The sequence below is a fragment of the Leucopleurus acutus genome (genome assembly GCF_964270905.1).
Source record: "Leucopleurus acutus genome assembly, chromosome: 16".
Classification (NCBI taxonomy): Eukaryota; Metazoa; Chordata; class Mammalia; order Artiodactyla; family Delphinidae; genus Leucopleurus; species Leucopleurus acutus.
This window is the reverse complement of record NC_139158.1, coordinates 16,355,752-16,372,587: the sequence shown is the minus strand read 5'-3', so window position 1 is coordinate 16,372,587 and position 16,836 is coordinate 16,355,752. Positions and strand designations below refer to the sequence as shown.

Sequence of the window (16,836 nt, the reverse complement as noted above, 5' to 3'; positions counted from 1 at the left end):
ATTACATCCATCTATCCTGTATTAAATTGATTTCTGTATGTGCATCTTTTTTAAATTAATTAATTAATTTTATTTATTTATTTTTTTGGCTGCGTTGGGTCTTTGTTGCTGCGCATGGGTTTTCTCTAGTTGCCACGGGGCTCCTCTTCGTTGCAGTGCGCGGGGTTCTCATTGCAGTGGCTTCTCTTGTTGCGGAGCACGGGCTCTAGGCATGCTGGCTTCAGTAGTTGTGGCACACAGGCTCAGTAGTTGCGGCTCGAGGGCCCTAGAGCGCAGGCTCAGTGGTTTTGGCGCATGGGCTTAGTTGCTCCATGGCATGTGGGATCTTCCTGGAGGACCAGGGCTCAAACCCATGTCCCCTGCATTGGCAGGCGGATTCTTTTCTTTTTTTCTTAAATCTTTATTGGAGTATAATTGCTTTTGGCAGGAGGATTCTTAACCACTGTGCCACTAGGGAAGTCCTATCATTGCTTTTTAAGATTAGAAATTCGATGAGTAGAGAGGCCAGTGTGTAATCTGTCCAGGATAACACAGCAAGTGGCAAAAATGGGATTCTAATCCAGGCAATCTGACACCAGAGAGCTCTTGCTCTTCACCACTAATTCACACTATACAGTAATCTTTTATCAGCCCTAGTGCCTAGCTCAGAGCTTTGCACACAGTACCATTCAATAGCTTATCAAATGAATAACTAAAAAAAAAAAAAAAGGATCTAATTAGCACCTCTTGTTTTAAATTAATTATTTATTTATTTTTGGCTGTGTTGGGTCTTCATTGCTGCGTGCAGGCTTTCCCTCCGTGTGGAGAGCGGGGGCTATTCTTCGTTGCGGTGCGCGGGCGTCTCATTGCGGTGGTTCTCCTGTTGCGGATCATGTGCTCTAGGCGTGCAGGCTTCAGTAGCTGTGGCGCACGGACTTCAGTAGCTGTGGTACATGGACTTAGTTGCTCCGCGGCATGTGGGATCTTCCCAGATCAGGGCTCGAACAGTGTCCCCTGCATTGGCAGGCAGATTCTTAACCACTGCGCCACCAGGGAAGTCCTAATTAGCACCTCTTGAACCTTCACTGACTTGTGGGTTATTGGGAACCAGCAACTTGGTCTCAATCTGAATTAGAGCCTCACCATAGATCTAATTATGAGTAATTTCAGAATCATAATTACAGTTCCATTTTGTCTCTTGATCTTTAATGCATACAAGGACCTACTCCCAGCTTCTAAGGAAGACAAAAACAACATTACTTAAGCCTAGGAGGTGTGTTTCTGTGAAGGTCCCAGCTCACATTTTCACTGTGAAGTGAGGGAGATGGACTGGATGGTCTCTGAGGGCCCTCTCTTCAGTTTTAACAGACTATGATTCCAGGAGACAGAATGAAATACAAAAGAGCATCTACTTATGTGTCAGAAGATACCATGTTGAGTCTCAGCTCCCCAACTCTCAGGTTTCCCATTCTGCAAGAGTCGATTCATCCATTCAAAAATTTCTGAGGAGGGGCTTCCCCGGTGGCGCAGTGGTTCCTGCCCCGGTCCGGGAAGATCCCACATGCCGCGGAGTGGCTGGGCCCGTGAGCCATGGCTGCTGAGCCTGCGCATCCGGAGACTGTACTCTGCAACGGAAGAGGCCACAACAGTGAGAGGCCCGCGTATTGCAAAAAAAAAAAAAAAATTTTCTGAGGGTCTGAGTTTGAGTGTAGGGGTGGGGGATACAGCGATGAACAAGACAGACATGGCTCCTGCTCATCCAGCTCAGAAAAGCAGATGACATCTGCATTGTGGGGTTGTCCTAATGAAGAAACTGAAGTGGACCAAGTACTGTGTAAAGTCTAGTACAGAATCAAAAGATGACAATATTGACAGGATTGCCAAACCCAACTACAACAAAAACGTTAGCTATATTGCTGTTTTTCAGAAAAACCTAATAGTATATTTTCACCAAACCCAGTCAACGCAGCTCTCTCACCTCTCCCCTGCTCTCCAAGTAAGGATAGGCTGGGAGTATCTGTCCTCAGGATACAAGCACAGCCTGGTTGCTGAGGCCAGGTCCCTAGCCCACTCAGATAGGCCTCCTTCTGAAAGCCATTACGCTGGGAGTCTGGAAGCCTGGGTTTTCCAGCTCTCAAGTCACCTTGTCCAGCTCAGGTTTCAGTTTCCTCATCTGTGAAAAGCACGCCACAACTGTGAGGCATCCATCTCCCACCGCCACTGTGAAATACGCATTGTATCACTTAGCCTCGGGCCTGGCTCCGGGAGGCCAAACTCCAGAGGGCTGGTGAAGGTTCCCTTAAGGTTCCATCTCGAGGCCCGGGCCACTCCTCCGGCTGAGTGGGGCTGGCGGGGGCAGCGGGGCCACGTGGCCCGGTCTTGGTCCCCGGTCCAGCACTCATTTGCTGGGTGGCTCTGGGTGAGGTCATCGGGCGGCCCTACTGGTCTGCATTCGGGGGGAGGGTCTGGACAGTCTCAAGATGGTCCTGGGGAGCTTCTAAGGTTGACTGGAGTAGATGGAGCCGACAGGTGCCAAGGACCAGGTTCCTTAAGCTGGGCGCGGGGTGGTGGGTCACGTGACGGGGACGGGCAGGGGCGGGGCCTGGAGCGCCAGGCTCCGCGGGTGACAGGGCGGGCGGGAAGGGGCGGGGCCTCGGGCGGGGCCGCCGGGGGGAGGCAGGCGGGCGGGCGGGAGGGGAGGAGTGGAGATGGCGGCGGCGACGGCGGCGGCGGCGGCTCAGGGGGGCGGGGGCGGGGAGCCCCGGGGAACTGACGGGGTCGGCCCGGGGGTCCCGGGGGAAGTAGAGATAGTAAAGGGGCAGCCGTTCGACGTGGGCCCGCGCTACACGCAGCTGCAGTACATCGGCGAGGGCGCGTATGGCATGGTCAGGTGAGGGGCGTTCTGGGGGCGGGGGCGTCTTTGGGGAGGGGGCTCCGAGGGAGGGGGCAGGGAGGGTTGCTGAGAGCTCTCTGGGCCTTGGGGACTCTTAGCATCCTGAAGAAGCTGAGGCTTCAGGAGGCTGGGGAGCGTCCCAGGGAGAGGGCCTTTGAGTGCTTTCTGGGGGAGGGGGCGCTGCGTAAAATCTAAGGAGAGGGGGCTTGGGAGCTTTGAACCCACCATTCTGTAATAAAGGGAGGGGCATCTGAGTATATGTGGGGGAGCTGTGGGGGCCTTGGGGACCCTATAGACATGGGGTGAGGAGAAGAGAATAAGTCTTCTTGGGGAGGTAATATCCTTAGTGAAGAAGGAGTGAAGGACCCTTCACTGGGGAGAGGATGCCTTGGAACCCCCCCTCAGTGAGGCTGGTCAAGGAGTTTGGGAGAAAAGAGCAGAGCTCAGGGCTAGGCAGGGTGGGGTGGGGCTTTGGGCCTGGGGCCAGGGACCCAGTGAGCAATGAGGGGTCCAGGAATGCCTTCCTGCAACTTTTAGGAGGGGTCTGTGAGTTCTCCCAGCCCCACTGGGTGCTCTGGGCCTTTGTTCATCTGGGAATAACTCTGCTGCCCAGGAACCTCCCCCTGACACCCACCCCTGCCCTGCCTACCCCTTCTCTCCAGTCCCTCCTATGATTCCCTCCTTCTCACTGTATTTACCTCACTGTACATCCTCCACACCTCCCAATCCCTGGACCTGCCTTGGGTTGAGGGAGCCCATCCTGGGAAGGGGAGGATGAGGGGTCAGGGCAACTAGAATGGAAAGGGTTGAGGAGAGGGGAAGTCAGTGATCGGTCAGTCTCTTCCTCTGTTTGTGAAGTCACTGAAGGGCTGCCTGGCTGGTCCCCAGCTTTCTCCCTGGAGATCCCAGGCCTTCACAGCAGGAAGGAACCAGCATTGTTTATGACTGGCCAGAGCCTCTCCTGCTCCCTCCCCTCCCTGCCAAGACCTGGGTGGGGCCACCGGGCCTGGACTCCCCCTTTCGTAAGGCCATGCCAACAACATCTCTGGCCCTCTCAGCTCAGCTTACGACCACGTGCGCAAGACTCGAGTGGCCATCAAGAAAATCAGCCCCTTTGAGCATCAGACCTACTGCCAGCGTACGTTGCGAGAGATCCAGATCTTGCTGCGCTTCCGCCACGAGAACGTCATCGGCATCCGAGACATTCTGCGGGCACCCACCCTGGAAGCCATGAGGGATGTGTATCCTTCACCTTGGCCAGATGGCTGGCCAGGCACAGCCTCAGAGCTGGGCTGGGTGACTGTTGGCTTGTTTTCTGTTTCCTTCTTCCCTACCACCCTCCAAAACAAACCCAGTAAAAGAAACTTTCCAGCAGCAAAGAGGCCACAGAGTGTAAGAGGACGTCGGGGAGGCCTCAGATGAGTCCTGGCCTGCTGCAACCAGGCAGTATGGCCCTGGGCAAGTCTGTTCTCTGAGTTCTGCCTCAGTAGGGGGCTGGGCAAGATGGTCTCTATGGGAGCTTTGTCTTCTGACATCTGCAGTTCTCTGATGAGATCCAGCCTCTGCCCACAGTCAGTTTTTTTGTTTAACAGACGGTGATTCTTTCTCCTCTGGGTCCTCAGACTGGAAGGAAGGCAGGAAGGAAGAAAACTGCCCTTTTTGGAGGGGCTACTATGAGTCTGGTGCAGTGCAAGCCGAGTGCTTTGACATTTCTTATTCTAACTCCCAACTGCCCTATAAGATGGGTCTCATCAGCTCCATTTCAAAGATGAAGCAACTGAGACTCAGAAAGCCTCAATAAAATCAAGTGCTTCTGTTGCTACCTCCTCCTCTCCCCCAGATGAGAACCTGTCCTCTCTCTGGGACTTCCCACTCAGAGCCCCACCCCAATCCCCTGTGGACTTGCACCTTGCCCCGGGAGGGACAGCCTTGCCTTTGCTGCCCTCCCCCCATATTGCTTTCCTAGTTTGTTGTCCACTTCCTGCCTGGCTCAGTGAGCAGCTTATAACGCCCATCACCTCTCCCCTGCCCCACCCACCCCAGCCAGTTCCAGTCCTCCACCCAAGAGTGAGGATTAGTATCGCACCGTTTGCAGCTTCCACCACAAACCGAGGGCAGGAAATCTCCACACTCACCCCCAGCTTGACGTGTGACCTTAACCAGGTCACTGCATCGTGTCGGGCCTCCTCATCTTTAAAACAGCAGGGTTGGTCCAGGTGTTCTCAGAAGGCCCTTTGGAGGCTGATTCTGAAAGACAGCCCTAATTTAGTCTTCTAGAAACAAAGCACATGACATTTATTTGTTTATTTATGTGTAGTCTTTTTATCTTAGAATATAAAAGGACATTTACTCCTCTGTCTTTGGATGTATGGCCAAGCACCCTGAGTGGGAGCGTGCAATGGGGAGTTTCTCCTCATCGTCTTGCACAAACCATTCCCATAACGCAGGCATTTATTTTTAAGCAAACATTTATTGCATGCCAGATGGTGTTCATACATTATCTCATTTAACCTTCTCAAGAGCCATGCGGCTCAGGCTTTTATAACAGCAGTACTAGTTCATGTTTGCCGAGCACTTACAACATGCCAGGCACTGGGCTGGCTGCTCTGCATGGGTCATCTCTCTGCTAATCTTCACAACCACTTTCTAGAGAACAATTTTTTCCCCTTACTTTACAGATGAGGAAGTAGAGGTGCAGACAGGTTGAGGCCACAAAGCCAATGAGCAGGGCAGTGGGGATTCAGACACTGGCAGGTGAACTCCAGAGTTACTGCTCTTAAATGGGACATTCTCCTGCTTCCCACAGTTGAGTAGCCCTATTCTCCCAGTAGGGAAACTGAGGCCACAGAACTGAAGTGCTTTGGTCAGGGTCCCTGGCTGAGATCCGGCAGAGGCCTTGAGCCCAACTGCTAAGTATGGGCCTTACCCAGCTCATGATATGAGTTGGCAGATCTGTTGAGTCCCAGGGGCATCAGCTGGAGGGATATGAAGCCTGTTGACCAAAGGCTCTTCTTCTTAACCAAGTGCCTCTCGCTGCCCCCATCTGGGGGGTCTCTGGCACCAACCTCAGCTACATTGTGCAAGACCTGATGGAGACAGACCTGTACAAGTTGCTTAAAAGCCAGCAGCTGAGCAACGATCACATCTGCTACTTCCTCTACCAAATCCTGCGGGGCCTCAAGTATATCCATTCCGCCAACGTGCTCCACCGGGATTTAAAGCCCTCCAACCTGCTCATCAACACCACCTGCGACCTTAAGGTCAGAGAGTTGAGGGCCGGTCTCCTCCTACCCCTGGGGTCTCAGGCTTGCAGGTGCCCAGTACCCACCCCCCCACCCCATAGGTAGGAGAGTATCGCAAGCAAAGGGAACAGCATGGGCAGAGACGCGGTGATATGATTACTTGGGCCCAGGAGGCCTTGAGCACCGAGCTCAGTAGCCTGGCTTGCCTCCTAGATCTGTGATTTTGGTCTTGCCCGGATTGCCGATCCTGAGCACGACCACACTGGCTTTCTGACGGAATACGTGGCTACACGCTGGTACCGGGCCCCAGAGATCATGCTTAACTCCAAGGTAGGGGGGCCACCCACCCCTGAGGGGAAGGGGCTGTGTCCCACAGAGCCCTGGAGCCTCCTCTAAGCCAGGCAGTGATCCCGTGATGCAGGAAGTCTACCCCCAGGCCTTGTCACATTATGCTGGTCCTTGGGCTCCGGAAAGAAACTGTGGATTAGCTCCTCTGGGCCTCTGCCCTCTGCCTCCCTGGCTGGTGTTGAACCTAGGTCGGGGGTTGTGGGTAGGCGCAAACATCAGGGTTGGCTCAACAACAGGTTGAGGCTGGCCCAGGAGCCCACCACTTTCTCCTCCTCCCCAGGGCTACACCAAGTCCATTGACATCTGGTCTGTGGGCTGCATTCTGGCTGAGATGCTCTCCAACCGGCCCATCTTCCCGGGCAAGCACTACCTGGACCAGCTCAACCACATTCTGGGTGAGGGGGGACTGGCCAGCTGAGTGGGAGGGAGATTTCACTTATTGGAGGTGAGATTTCTTTAGGGTCAGGGTCAGTGAGTCTGTGGGAGTCAGGTCAGGGGGACGACCATGTGTGGGACCCCTACAGCATTTCACAGTAGTTCACTGAGGTATAGATACTGTCCCCATATGATAGATGCGAACAGTAAGGCTACGTACACCCCATGCTTAGGAAGTGCTAGGGCCTGGATTTGAACCTAGGGCTGCCCGAATCCAGACCCCTTGCTCTTCGCCACCATAGTACTGGCTGGTGGCCTGGAGCAGGTTGGTGGAGGCTCTTGTTCCTGGCGCCTTCTGTTCCCAGAAGGGAGAGATTGCTCACCAAGTCACCTGCTTTACCTACAGGTATCCTGGGCTCCCCCTCCCAGGAGGACCTGAATTGTATCATCAACATGAAGGCCCGAAACTACCTACAGTCTCTACCTTCCAAGACCAAGGTGGCCTGGGCCAAGCTTTTTCCCAAGTCGGACCCCAAAGGTGAGAGAGACTTGGGGGCTGGTGTGTGATAAAAACTGGGTGTAGAAGAAGGTACATGGGCCCAGTAGCTACCTGGGCCTCTGGACACAGAGAAGAAAAGCAATGCTTCTGGGAGCTCCTCTGACCTTACCTTTGACCCCTGACACCTGCGCTTCCCTAGCTCTTGACCTGCTGGACCGGATGTTGACCTTTAACCCCAACAAACGGATCACAGTGGAAGAAGCACTGGCTCACCCCTACCTGGAGCAGTACTACGACCCAACAGATGAGGTGGGCCAGCCACCAGCAGCAGGGCTGGCAGGTAGGTGGATGGGTGGGCATCCCTCAGCCCCTGTCCTGAGCCTCCCCACTTCTTTGCCACCCAGCCAGTGGCCGAGGAACCTTTCACCTTCGACATGGAGCTGGATGATCTACCCAAGGAGCGGCTGAAGGAGCTCATCTTCCAGGAGACAGCCCGTTTCCAGCCTGGGGTGCTGGAGGCCCCCTAACCTGGACAGATGCCTCTGCTCCCTGGGGCCTGGTGAGTGCTCCCCACCACCCACGCGCAGATTCACCCTGAGACCAGGGTGCCCAGCGTGCCTCCACGCAGTCACAAGCACTCACATCCATGAGCCACGTGTACGGTGGCAACAGAAGGGCCAGAGCCTACCTCAGCCACAGACCCGTGGCCACCCAGCCCATGTCTCCCACCTGTCAACACCCTGCACACTCCAGCCCCAGGTCACTGAGGGCCCCCTCTCACCCATCCGAGGAACGGAGCCAGGCTTTGGCTCCCCCAGGATGGGCAGAGAGGCAGGTGGGGCAGTATTTGCTTTGGGAGGAGCCGGCAGCATCCGGCCTGACCCACATGCCAGGCTTTTTCACACCTGGTGTCCAGGTCAGCAGTTCCCATACCTTTGGGGGACCCGGCTGGGGCTACCGCCACCCACACTGCTCTCTGTTCCTCCTCTAGTTTCCTCTCTGTCTCTGGCCAGCTGTGGCCTGATAGCAGCAAGGCAGACACACCTGGGTTCAAAGCCCGCCTCTGATACTCCATAAGGGCTGTGTGATATTGTGCAAGACACCTCACCTTGCTGCAGCTCAGTTTCCTGGACACAGTCCTGATAATGAGAGCAAACACCTCCCGAGCATTGTTGTAAGAGATTTGCATGGATTAACTCACTTAGCCCTTATAGCAGTACCTTGAAATGGGTACTACTGTCATCCGCATTCACAGATAAGGAAGCCCAGCCGCATCACACTCACCATAAGGCAGGAGTAGAGGCCAGGCTGTGAGGACGAAATGAGGGAAGTGGAGGTCGGGGCTCTGGCAGGTCCGCTCACGTGTGCTAATGGTTCCTTTCCTGCCTGCCTTTTTGTTTAGGCCCTGCCTCCTGCCTGCCCCTCCCCTGCCGGACTGTTAGAAAATGGACTCTGTGCCCAGCCCAGACCCCAACAGCCCAGGTCGAGGCAGAGGGCAGGCCTGGCCACCTCCCTTTGCTTTGCTCAGGCATCCTGCTTCAGGCAGGCCAACGCGCCCTCCCCCCTCACCTGAGGACCCGAGGGGCTCAGGTGGCCCCAAAGCAAATTCCCCTCTGCTGTTCTGCCACCGTCTGCCCGGCTCTCCCAGTCTCTGGTAGTTCTGGAATTCAAGGGCTCTGGCTGCCCCGGGACCTACTGAGGGGCAGTGGGGGAGGGACATGGAGGACACTTGAGTGGGGACTCAGGGCCAGCCCTGCCCCACTCAGCCCATTAAAACCCCACCCCATTTTCCCTGAAGGAACATTCCTAAGGCTCAAGGACTAGTGTCCCTGAGGAGCAGACCTAAACCCTCCCCCACAAAGCTGCCACATCTAACGTCCCCGCTGCTTCTGTGTGTGGGTGAACAGAAGTGGAGGCGGGGGCACGTGGAGAGCCCAGTGCCCCTGCCCACCCCGTGCCTGTATCTAATATATAAATATAGAGGTGTGTCTATGGATGGCCCTGGCTCTGTCTGTGTTCGCCGATGCCCTGACGGTAATCCTTGCTGCTTTGAGGACTGAGTCTCCAGCCCCGCTGCTTCCCACCTGTGGCTTTACCTGGAGCGGCGGCCTTTGGCTCCCCTGCTGGCCAGGGTTGAGGCTGGGAGTGTAAGGAGTTCCAGACTCCTAGACGGAGTGGGGTCAGTCTCCCCCTTAGTCACTATTCTGTCCCCACTCTAATGGCTTCCTGTCTTATCTGGCTGGGGGTGATTCTGGAGTGACTCAGGGACACACTATACACCCCCGGCTTCTCTGGAAATGGCAAGGGGTGGCATGTTACATACCCTGGGCGCACATACCAGTGGGAAGGGGGAGTGTTGTAGCAGAGCTGGTGGGGGGCGGGGGGGACTTGATTCCCCAGTGTGGCCACGGAGAGAGGCATTCTGGGGTGTGTGAAGGGCCTGGGGGTACGCGGGCCAGAGCTGCCTGGCCTCTACTCCTGCCTCTACCCCAACCCCAGCTGAGCCCTGCAGTCTGGCCTCAGGCCAGAAGCAGGCTCAGCAGGTCCCAAGGGGTGTGGTGGCAGCCGGTGGCCACCCTACATCAGCCAGGCATTCAGCGAGGCAACACAGCCCATCGGTAATGGCTCAGCTTGCAGCAGCCAGGGCCTGAAGCAGCGGCGCGACCATGAGCTCTCTGCTGTACTACACCCTGCCCGCCCTAAGCAGCTATGTCATGCTCTCCATCTTCTTCCTGCGCCGACCTCGCCTGCTGCATACGCCGTGGGTTTCAGCCTTCTGTCCCCGCCTGGGGGCCCACCGGGGAGGTGAGCTGGGCTGGGGTAGACGGGGTGGGAGCTTCTGAGGATGGAGTGAGGATAGCAAGGCAGGTGCCAGGGTGGACAGCAGAGAGGGGTAGGTCCAAAGGGCAGGATGTTAAAGGAGGGCAGAGTTCGAGGTGGGCGGAGAGCCGGGTGGCAGGGCAGGATGTGGAACAGGGAAGAAAAGGCTGCTCAACCCGGCCTGCCTGGGGCTGATGAGGCAGGAGGCGGGGCCGGGCCGCAGGAACCCACCCTGGATGCCCCACACAGGATCTGGAGAGCACCTGGAGAACACCATGGAGGCCATGGAAAAGTGAGTCCACCTGCCTGGCCAAGCTGCCGGGTAAGGTTGTGCCAGCTATGCGAGGCGTGACGCTAAGGGGCGCCGTTCACTTCCTGCTCTGGGTGACTGGAGCCCCCTGGAGTCGTGCAGGGCACAGCCTGCACATCCGGCCAGAACTGCCTCACATTCCCCTAAACATCCCCACCGCCCTGCTGTCTGGCGCATCCCCCATCCCTCGGCCACTCACTGACCTTCGCTCCCATAGCGCCGTGGCCCAGAGAGCCGACCTCCTGGAGCTCGACTGCCAGCTGACTCGGGATGGCGTGGTGGTGGTGTCACACGACAAGGACCTGTCCCGCCAGTCAGGCGTGAATAGGGATGTGGGCAGCCTGGACTTTGAGGTGGGCCTTGCCCCAGCACCCCAACCGTGCCCAGAGAACCACCGTGCCTCCACGCGTGACTCCTGGTGACATGCTCCCTGCTCTCCCTATAGGAGCTGCCCCTCTACAAGGAAGAGCTGGAGGTTTACTTCTCGCCGGGTGAGCGTGTGGGCTGTCAGCGCCGGGCTGAGCCAGCTGGAGTGGGGTCACGGCCTCAACCTCCTGCTCTCTTTTCCCCTTTGGGACCCACGCCCTCCCCCCGGGCTTGCAGCCCCCCACCCCAGCAATCCTTCTCTGATCCTTCTTCCCACAACCCCTCAGGCCACTTTGCACACGGGTCAGACAGACACATGGTGCGTCTGGAGGACGTGTTCCAGAGGTTTCCGCGGATGCCCATAAGCGTGGAGGTCAAAGAGCAAAATGAAGAGCTCATTCGCAAGGTGGTGCTGTGGGCAGGGGTGGGCGAGGGCCCAGGGCTGGATGGAGGCCTGACTCGCCATCACCTCCTCCCCCTCCCAGATAGCGGGCCTGGTGAGGCACTATGAACGCGATGAAATCACCATCTGGGCCTCGGAGAAGAGCTCAGTCATGAAGAAGTGCAAGGCCGCTGTGAGTCCCTTACCCCTCCCTGCGCCCACTGCCCCTCCCAAACGGGCTTAGGCCAGAGGGGTCTGGGGGTTCTGCAGGAGCCCTGAGCAGGGTTTCCAGGGGTGGGATTTGGAGAGCGGGGGAGGTGGGGAAGGTGTGTGAGCAAAGGCATGCGACAGGGACAGAAGCGGGCTCTGGGCTTGGAACGCTGGGCTAAGATGTGGCTTTGATCCTGCAGGTAGTAGGGTTTCCTGAATGTTGAAAACTGTGCAGCCCAAGCCTCCTCTCTGCTCCCACAGGAGCAGACTGATCCCCTTTCTCACTTCCCCTTGGCTTCCAGAACCCTGAGATGCCCACCGCCTTCACAATAAGCCGAGGATTCTGGGTGCTGCTGCTCTATTACCTGGGGCTGCTGCCCTTCATCTCGATCCCTGAGAGGTTCCTCATCTCTTTCCTGCCCACCATCATCAACAGGTACCTACAGGGTCCCCGTCTCCCTTCCTCATTCTCCCCCAGACTTCTGTCCTCAAAAACAGCCCCCTCCACCCTACACCGGAAACTAAAACAACATTGTTAATCAATTATGTTGCAATATAAAATTAAAAGCTTAAAAAATAAAAAAAAAACACCCCCCACTTCAAACCCCCTTGTGCAGGGTCCCGTGTGGAGCAGGAGATCCAGTGTCCCCAGCTCCCTGGCTACCCTCAAGGATAATCTCCCATCCAGGGTCCTTTGAAGACAGTGGTCTCACCAAGCATTCATGAATACTAAGGGGGACACGAACCCCCTGAAATCCTATGCAAATGTGCGTTGATGTGGGTGGAGTTTTAGGACAAGGGTTCATTTGTTCATCTAGTCATCCAACAAAGAGTTATTGAATGCCTACTCTGTCTCAGGTGCACTTACACTAGTAAATAAGACCAATGTGGGTGGGGAGAGGCCCTTCACGAGCTTACAGTCTGGGTGGGAAGACAAATATTTATTAATTACAGCATCACTCTCATTCTCAAACAGAAAGGCAAGCATTTTCCTGCTTGAGGACAAGGATTAACAAAGTAACAGCTGGGCAAAGTATCAGGAATTTGGATACTTCACCAGCTCTCAGGCTGGGACCCTCCCTTTGCCTTCTGAGACCTCCTCTGTGGCGGCCCCAGTGCTTTCTGCTCCCCTCTGTCGTCCTGAGGGAAGCTCCCAGCCAACCCCCATCATCCCTTGCCACAAAGAGATCATTATACTACAAACTTGGTGTACCTAACTTTTTTTACGGGGTTTGCAAGGTGTTTTCACATCCTTTAGTTTATTTGAGCCTTACCTTGCAGCACCCTCAGGAGATAACAGGAATCATGACCCCCATGGAGAATCTGAGGCTCAGAGAGTTTCTGTAATTTGCCCAAGGTCACACAGCAGAGCCTGCCCTGGGACACTGTGAAAGCCTCTAAGGTCACCCCGGGACTTCCCTGGAGGTCCAGTGGTTAGGACTCCACTCTTCCACTGCAGGGGGCACAGGTTCAGTCCCTGGTCAGGGAACTAAGATGCCGCATGCCTCACAGCGCAGCCAAACAAAACGAAACAAAACAAAAAACGACAATAACAACAACAAAAAAAAAATTCATCATTAAAAAAACATAAATAAAGTCACTCTGGAGTGGAACAATTAGGGACAAGTAGCCGACCGAATAAAATGCTGTCTGGTCTCAGGAAGTTGGTCAGGCCTAACCAGGAGGACCTCCAGCTGCGTATACAGTTTGGGAATCAAGCTGGGTCCTGGCCCTGGCCCCACCATGGATTTGCTGTGTGACCTCGGGCAAGTCACTTTAGTTCTCCAAGACTCAGTTTCTTCTTCTGTAAAACGGTGAGGGGAGGGGCACACCCTCAAAGCATGGAGTCAAGGATACCGGAGTAGGAAGTCACTGAGCAATGGGTGACTTGTTCCTCTGGGCAGCCGCAAAGGTTCTTCTAGAGGGAGTAGGGTTATACGGGTTGGGGGGCGGTCACTACCACCCCCACCCAACCTGTGACAGAGAGAGACCCAAGGGGCTGACCACGACACCACCTCTCCACAGGACCTACTTCCCATTTTCCTGCTCTGGGCTGAATCAGCTGGCGGCTGTGGTTTCCAAATGGTGAGATGGGCGAGAAGGCTAGGTGGAGGGATCCCACAGAGACCCGCCCTTCTCCTTAGTCCCCTCTCATCACAGCCTTTGCTACCCCGCCCCCCACCAGGCTCATCATGAGGAAAAGTCTGATCCAACACCTGGAGCAGCGAGGGGTGCAGGTGAGCAAGTGGGTTGTTCACAGTGTGGGCCCAGCACGACGTTCCAGTCACAGCCCTTTTATTAACTGGCTGGGTCACTTGGACAGATCACCTTCTGAGTCTCAGTTTCTTCATCTGTAAAATGGGGATAATGATATACTTAATTCTTCTGGATATGTAGCCGATACTTAGTAAGGGCTTGATAAAGGCTAGCCGTTACGATAATGATGATATATTGAACTGTCCTGATCCCTGATGAGAGGGGCTGGGAAGAGACCAGAAAAGGGGAAGACCAGCCCAGGCCACCCCCACCCCCCTCCAACCTACCGAGCCTCAGCTCTGACCAGGTCATTTAATTAGCAAACCTTTGTTGGGAACTGTGTTGAGAACACAGTTCCAGGCACTGTGGTCCCGGGGAAGGAGCAGGGAGCTTACCATCAGTGGCAGAGGATGAGGAAAAGCAGGCATCACAGGGGCAGCCAGTGGACAGAAAGGAAGAAGAGTGCTGTGGTCTGTGGGGTCAGAGAAGGCCTTCTAGAAGCAGTGAGGAGCCGGCTGGCAGGGAGGGGAAAGGGAGAGCATCTCAGCAGGAGGCTCAGCATGTGGGAAGGTCATGAGAAGCAAGAGGCCAGCAGAGGAACTGAGAGGGGTCCCACCAGGCTGCAGTCTGGAGGAAGTGGCACCAGGGGAGCTGGAGAAGGCAGGAGAGGCTGCGGCAGGCAGCCTGTGAACCTCAGTAAGGAACCTGGACTTCAGCCCAAAGGAGAGGGAAGCTTTTGAGGGCCTTAAGCAGGCGAGAGACCTGATTCAATTAAGCCTTGTCGAGTGAGGGTCACTCTGGCCACCACGTGGAGAAGGGACTGTGGGGGCCAGTGTGGAAGCAGAGTCTCACTAGGCGCCTGATGCTGCCACTGACAGGACTGAGGCTTAGGTGGCAGCAGCAGGGATGGATGGAAGGGTTAAGTCACAGACAGGCCGGACTCGGCCACTGATTGGATGTTGGGGTGAGCAAGGCATGGGGATGACATAGCTCTTTCAGGTCAGGCCTCCTGCTCCACGGTCTTCCTCGTAACACTGGGAGGATAGACCATCACTCTCATTTGTGAAATTAAGAAACTGAGATGTCCATCCAGTGACTTAGCCCAGGGTACAAATACCAGCTCAGCCTACTTCAGTGCCCACAGGAGAGGACTCAGAAGGCAGGGAAGATGTAGAGCAGCAGGATATGGGCAGGCTGGGAGGCAGGCTGGTAAACATTCCACTACCAGCTGTCCCAGGGGGAAAGAAACCCCTTGATTTGAACATTAGGTAATTTCCCTGCTGTATATACTCCCACCTTGGCCAATTTCAGGCTACCAACATGAATTCACAGAACAGAGTTGGGAAGAGGTGTGGTGTGGTAGCACACCATTATATACTATTTCCGTCTTATACATTCAGCAGATGTAGAGAACCTCCAGAACCTGGGCAACAGTAAAATGTGGTAAAATAATTAGGAAGTGATGAGTTTTGAGTATTTATTACCTTTGTTTTTAATATAATTTATTGAATTGTATGTTTATGTAATATAATACTTAATAATGGCTGTATCTAATAACCAGTTTTCAAAATTCCTGAAAATGTGACCGTCAGCTCCAGCATAGCACTGCTGGGAGGTCTCCACAGAGGAGGAGAGCTCCCAGCATCTGGATACAAGGGGAAGCGCTAGGTAAAGTTGTTGGGAAACTACAAGCCCCTCCCTCCCCACTAGGTGGTATTTTGGTGCCTTAATGAAGAGTCAGATTTTGAAGTGGCCTTCCGCCTGGGGGCCACCGGCGTCATAACTGATTACCCGACAGCCCTGAGGCGCTACCTGGACAACCATGGACCACCTGCCCCGGCCTCCTAACCCAGAGGTGCTCACCCTCTCCTCTATTTCTCTTCCCCAATAAATGTATTCTTTTCAGTCACGTCTTTGTGCTTGGGGAGTCGGGGAAGGTGTGAGGGGTTATATCCTGACTACAAAGATGGCAGCTTGTGGCAGAAGAGGCCAGCTGAGGGCTAGAGTCTGAGGCCCTAACCACCCTGACCCACTGGTTCTACCACATTCCAGACCCAGAGTAATGCCACACCCTGTGCCAACCTGGCCTCCACTCTCCTCAGGAATGTCCCTTGCAAGGCCCCCTGCCCCTTCAGAGCCACAATGGTTCCATTCTCCTGAGGACATTAAGAGCCCCAAGCACACAGCAAGAGACTTGCCTTGCCCCTGTAAGCCACATCACCTGGCTTCAGAGGATGGGCATGGCTGGCCCATCTGCTACCTCAGCCATTCCAACCTTCCATTACCAGGTGTCCCACTCCAGAAGCTTCTCGAATTCCTCAACCCTCGTTAGCCCTCCTACCTTATTCATTTAATGAATCACATATTTCACAAAGAAGTTATTAACTATAGGCCAGGCTGGGTACTGGGGCCAGTGCAGGGAACAAGACAAGCCTAGCATGGCAGGCACGTGTTTAAATGGACATTGTCATTTTCAACCCAGTTCAGACGTGAGAGGGAAAGACACCTAACCCAGCCTGGATGGGCAGGACATCAGGAGACTGCCAGGAGGAGGTGATGCACAACAGTAGGAATCGGCTTGTTCTGAGGCTCCGGCTCCCAGGGTTCTCACACGGATGGATACCTTTAGCTCTTCCCATCCAAGAACCTGGCCCTGATGCTGTGGCAAGAACCATGGAATCGGGCCAAAGTGAGAATCTCAGCTTTACCTCTTATCAGCTGGATAAGCTTTGGAGAGCTGCTAGACCTCTGTGGACCTCAGTTTCCCGGTAAAATGGGAACAATAGCAGAAGCTGCCTCCTAGGATTGCTGTGGGGATTAAGGGAGTGGGGCACGGGCGGTGGGTAAACGCAGATAATTATGACTATTATTTCCCGGGGTCGTGCTTCCAGACACCATCTCCTTCCTAACCCTACGTCAGGTCAGGTACCTCAGATTCTCGTCCCTTCGAGGACCGCGGGAGGAAAAGGGGGCTACCAGGCCCCGGCCGTGGGGCCGGCCGCCTGGGTTTCGGGCCGCAGCCGCATTTCCGGGCCGGCCTGAGCCAGGAGCAGGGGGGGAAGGGCAGCCCAGGCCTGCGCTGGCCGCTGTGTGACGCGCCCCCTCATTTGCATGCTGCACGCCGATTGGCCACAGCGGCCGCCGGGACCAGAGGCT

The 16,836-nt window shown here is 55.3% G+C and overlaps 2 protein-coding genes across 4 annotated transcripts; both read left to right on the top strand.

The window, feature by feature from the left end:
- Positions 1-2,687: 2,687 nt before the first annotated feature.
- On the top strand, positions 2,688-9,334 carry MAPK3 (mitogen-activated protein kinase 3; the record flags this gene model as incomplete). Its single annotated transcript, XM_082858037.1, has 9 exons — positions 2,688-2,869; positions 3,931-4,113; positions 5,943-6,132; positions 6,328-6,444; positions 6,743-6,857; positions 7,244-7,375; positions 7,536-7,645; positions 7,741-7,895; positions 8,739-9,334. 8 exons carry the CDS (start codon positions 2,688-2,690, stop codon positions 7,861-7,863), a joined length of 1,152 nt encoding a protein of 383 aa, XP_082714163.1. The 3' UTR covers positions 7,864-7,895; positions 8,739-9,334.
- A 650-nt stretch (positions 9,335-9,984) lies between these two features.
- Positions 9,985-15,561, top strand: GDPD3 (glycerophosphodiester phosphodiesterase domain containing 3). Of its 3 annotated transcripts, XM_082856518.1 has the most exons (10): positions 9,985-10,141; positions 10,406-10,448; positions 10,684-10,819; positions 10,912-10,957; positions 11,120-11,238; positions 11,318-11,407; positions 11,727-11,860; positions 13,450-13,509; positions 13,610-13,661; positions 15,391-15,561. In XM_082856518.1, the coding sequence occupies exons 1-10, from the start codon at positions 10,003-10,005 to the stop codon at positions 15,526-15,528; spliced, it is 957 nt and encodes a 318-aa protein (XP_082712644.1). In that variant the 5' UTR covers positions 9,985-10,002; the 3' UTR covers positions 15,529-15,561. The 3 variants fall into 3 exon arrangements, with proteins under 3 accessions (XP_082712644.1, XP_082712642.1, XP_082712643.1); XM_082856516.1 differs by having other exon boundaries at positions 10,912-11,238; XM_082856517.1 differs by lacking the exon at positions 9,985-10,141 and having other exon boundaries at positions 10,386-10,819.
- Positions 15,562-16,836: the final 1,275 nt, after the last annotated feature.